We start from the raw sequence: 4,669 nt of genomic DNA, 5'->3' as shown, positions 1-4,669 counted from the left end.
TTTATCTTAACACCAGAATTAAAAACTGTTACTGAAAGAAAATCCTCCCTCATATATATATATATATTATATATATATATATATATATATATATATATATATATATTAAATATACATGCACCATATCTATCAATCTATCTATCTATCTATCTATCTATCTATCTATCATATTATTATATATATATATATATAAATATATATATATATATATATATATATATATATATACATATATATAGTATATATATATATATATATATATATATAGATATAGATATAGACTATATCTGATAGATATAGATATAGATATAGATTATATGATCTATATCTATATCTATATCTATATCTATATCTATATCTTTATAATTAAATATAGATATATATAGATATTATATATAGATCTATATCTATATCGATATCTATATCTATATCTATATCTATATCTATATCTAGATATAGATATAGATATAGATATATAGATATAGATATAGATATACGATATAGATATAGATCTATATCCTATATCTATATCTATATCTATATCTCTAATCTATATCTCTATCTATATCTATACTATATCTATATATATATATAGTAACTTTTTCATGCATGATTTTTTTTCATATCAACAAATGTCAAGCGACAAAATATACTGAATGCAACTTACCATCCAGCCCCCTCTGCGGGTACCAACTCACCTCCCCACCATCTCGCCCCTCAGCGGGTTCCCACCCGCCTCCCCACCACCGCGCCCTCGGCGGGTTCCCCACCCACCTCACCCACCACCGCGCCCCTCGGCGGGTTCCCACGCCTCCCCACCCCACGCGCCCCTCGCCGTCCCCCACGCGCCTCCACCGCGCCCCCTCGGCGGATTCCCCACGCCTTCCCCAACTCCCCACCACCGCGCCCCCGCCCCTCGGCGGGTTTCCCCACCCCTCCTCCCCACCACCGCACCCCTCGGCGGGTTCCCCACCCACCTCCCCACCACCGCGCCCCTCGGCGGGTTCCCCACCCGCCTCCACCGCGCCCCTCGCGGCCCTCCCACCCGCCACCCCACCGCGCCCCTCGGCGAGTTCCCCACCCGCCTCCCCACCACCGCGCCCCCTCAGCGGGTTGCCCCCACCCGCCTCCCCACCACCCCCACCGCCCCGGTCGGCGGGTTCCCCACCTGCCTCCCCCCCCACCCCATTCCCACCCGCCCTCCCCAGGCGGCCCCTCGCGGGTTCCCCCACCCCCGCCTCCCCCACCACCGCCCCCCTCGGCGGTGTTCCCCACCCCCCCGCCCCCCCTCCCCACCACCGCGCCCCTCGGCGGGTTCCCCACCCGCCTCCCCACCACCGCCCCCTCCGGTTCCCCACCGCCTCCCCACCCCACCGCGCCCCTCCCCCCGCCTCCCACCACCCCCCCCCGCGCCCCTCGGCGGTTCCCCACCCGCCTCCCCACCCCACCGCGCCCCTCGGCGGGTACCCACCCGCCTCCCCACCCCACCACCGCCCCCTCGGCGTGTTCCCCACCCGCCTCCCCACCATCCGCCCCCCTCGGCGGGTTCCCCACCCGCCTCCCCACCCACAGCCCCCCCCTCGCGGGTTCCCCACTGGCCTCCCCACCAGTTCCCCACCCGCCCCACCTTTCCCACACCCCACCGGCCCCTCGGCGGGTTCCCCACCCCGCCTCCCCACCACTGCGCCCCTCGGTGGGTTTTCCCCACCGCCTCCCCCACCCCACCGGGGGGGGGGGGGGGGGGGGGGCGCCCCTCGCGTGTTCCCCACCCCGCCCCCTCCCCACCACAGCCCCCCTCCCCTCGGCGGTTTGCCCCACCCGCCTCCCCCACCCCGGCGGCCCCTCCCGCCGGGTCCCCACCGCCCCCCTCCCCACCACCGCGCATTCGGCGTGTTTCCCCACCGCCTCCCCCCCACCAGGCCCCCCTCGGCGGGTTCCCCACCCGCCTCCCCACCACAGCCCCCCCCGGCGTTCCCCACCTGCCTCCCCACCAGTTCCCCCACCCGCCTTCCCCACCGCCCCACCGCGCCCCTCGGCGGGTTCCCCACCTCCCCACCACCTGCGCCCCTCGGTTGGGTCCCCGGGGGTTACCCCACCCGCCTCCCCACCACCACCGGGCCCGCCCCCCTCGGCGTGTTCCCCACCCGCCTCCCCACCACAGCCCCCCTCGGCGGTTCCCCACCCGCCTCCCAACCACAGCCCCCCTCGGCGGGTCCCCACCACCGGCGCCCAACTCGGCGGGTTCCCCCCGCCCCACCAGTTTCCCCACCGCCTCCCCACCCCACCACCCGCGCGTTCCCCACCCGCCTCCCCACCACGCCCCTCGGCGGGTTCCCCCACCCGCCTCCCCCCACACACGCGACCCCTCGGCGTTGTTCCCCACGCGGGCCTCCCCACCACAGCCCCCCTCGGCGGGTTCCCCACCGCCTTCCACCTACCAGCCCTCGGGCGGGTTCCCCACCCGCCTCCCCACCAGTCCCCACCCGCCCCCCCCCCTCCCCACCGCGCCCTCGGCGGGTTCCCCACCCGCCCTCCCCACCACCCCCTGCGCCCCCTCGTGGGTCCCCACCGCCTCCCCACCACAGCCCCCCTCGGCGTCCCCCACCACCCGCCCCTCCCCACAGCCCCCCTCCGGGCGGTCCCCACGCCCCTCTCCCCACCCCACTGGTTCCCGCCTCCCACCACCGCGCCCTCGGCGGGTTCCCACCGCCTCCCCACCACGCCCGCCCCTCCCGCGGGTCGGCGGGTCCACCCGCCTCCCCACCACCGCGCCCCTCGGGCGGGTTCCCCACCAGCCCCCCTCCCCACACCAGCCCCCTCGCGGTTCCCCACCCGCCTCCCCACCACCGCCCCTCGGCGGGTCCCCACCCGCCTCCCCACCGTCACGCCCCTCGGCGGGTCCCCACCCGCCTCCCCCACCAGCGCCCCTCGCGGGTTTCCCCACCCGCCTCCCCACCACCGCGCCCCTCGTCGGGGGTTCCCCAACCCGCCTCCCCACCACCGCCGCCCCTCGGCGTTCCCCCCCACCCGCCTCCCCACCACCGTTTCCTTCCCCACCCGCCTACGCCCCTCGGCGGGGGTGTCCACCGCGCCCCTCGGCGGGTTCCCCACCTGCCTCCCCACCACCGACCCCGGCGGGTTGGCGGTCCCCACCCGCCTCCCCACCCGCCCCCCACCAACCCGCCCCTACCACGCCCCTCGCGGGTTCCCCCACCCGCCTCCCCACCAGCCTCCCCACCGCCGCCTCCCCACCACCGCGCCCCTCGGCGGGTTCCCCACCCGTCCTCCATCCCCACCCGCCTCCCCACCACCGCGCCCCTCGGCGGGTTCCCCACCCGCCTCTCCACCACCGAGCCCCTCGGCGGGTTCCCCACCCACCTCCCCACCACCGCGCCCCTCGGCGGGTTCCCCACCCGCCTCCCCACCACCGCGCCCCTCGCGGGTTCCCCACCCGCCTCCCCACCACCGCGCCCCTCGGCGGGTTCCCCACCCGCCTCCCCACCACCGCGCCCCTCGGCGGGTTCCACCCACCCGCCTCCCCACCCACCACGCCCCTCGGCGGGTTCCCCACCCACCCGCCTCCCCACCACCGCCCCCCTCGGCGGGTTCCCCACCCGCCTCCCCACCACCGCCCCCCCTCGGCGGGTTCCCCACCCCACCACCACCACCGCCCCCCTCGGCGGGTTCCCCACCCGCCTCCCCACCACCGCCCCCCTCGGCGGGTTCCCCACCCGCCTCCCCACCACCGCGCCCCTCGGCGGGTTTCCCCACCCGCCTCCCCACCACCGCGCCCCTCGGCGGGTCCCCACCCGCCTCCCCACCATCACGCCCCTCGGCGGGTCCCCACCCGCCTCCCCACCATCACGCCCCTCGGCGGGTTCCCCACCCGCCTCCCCACCACCGCGCCCCTCGGCGGGTTTCCCCATCCCCACCCACCTCGCCCCACCCACGGCGGGCCCGCCTCCCCACACCGCGCCCCTCGGCGGGTTCCCCACCCGCCTCCCCACCACGCCGCCCCTCGGCGGTTTCCCCACCCCGCCTCCCCACCACGCGCCCCTCGGCGGGTTCCCCACCCACCTCCCCACCACGCGCCCCTCTCGGCGTTCCCCACCCGCCTCCCCACCACCGCCCCCCTCGGCGGGTTCCCCACCCGCCTCCCCACCACCGCGCCCCTCGGTCTGCAGCGCTCCCACTAAACGCCACAGATTCAGGACTTTATGCATCCAAATTGAATCGGTACCAGCAATTCTTTTTTATCTTAACATACATAAATTTCTGACTATAATCCACTGTAGCCTTGACCTTGCTAAGGAAATTTGTTCCCAAGTATATATCCCCATTTCCTTGGGGTACGTCGTCTGTGGTGATCACTTTCACTGTGTTTGTCTTTTCTCGTTTACTACTTATCGTAAGTGAGTCTACAAAGGGTCCTACTCTCCCCATTGCTGGCACTAGACAATTAACATTTTTCTTCTTTTTCAGGAATTGAGATCTTACAAGATTCATCTCTCCTTCCCTAAGATGTACAATGGCCTGTTGACCACCTGAGGGCTCAAGGTAGACATTAAATGTCAGGGGATGACCAGGATATGAGAGGTTTCCAGTCTTATTTTCATCGTTTTTGATGAAAAGTGTAGAGCCATCCCCAACAAACTGGCGGACAAACCCA

The 4,669-nt window shown here is 66.9% G+C and overlaps 1 protein-coding gene across 1 annotated transcript; it reads left to right on the top strand.

Annotated features, from left to right (window-relative positions):
• The first annotated feature begins 656 nt into the window (after nt 1–656).
• On the top strand, nt 657–4,196 carry LOC135204535 (basic proline-rich protein-like). The gene has a single exon (XM_064234699.1). It carries the CDS (start codon nt 657–659, stop codon nt 4,194–4,196), a length of 3,540 nt encoding a protein of 1,179 aa, XP_064090769.1.
• Nucleotides 4,197–4,669: the final 473 nt, after the last annotated feature.

Source organism: Macrobrachium nipponense, chromosome 47, assembly GCF_015104395.2.
Source record: "Macrobrachium nipponense isolate FS-2020 chromosome 47, ASM1510439v2, whole genome shotgun sequence".
Lineage (NCBI taxonomy): Eukaryota > Metazoa > Arthropoda > Malacostraca > Decapoda > Palaemonidae > Macrobrachium > Macrobrachium nipponense.
Note: the sequence above shows the minus strand (reverse complement) of the source record. Positions and strands in the feature narration are given on the sequence as shown.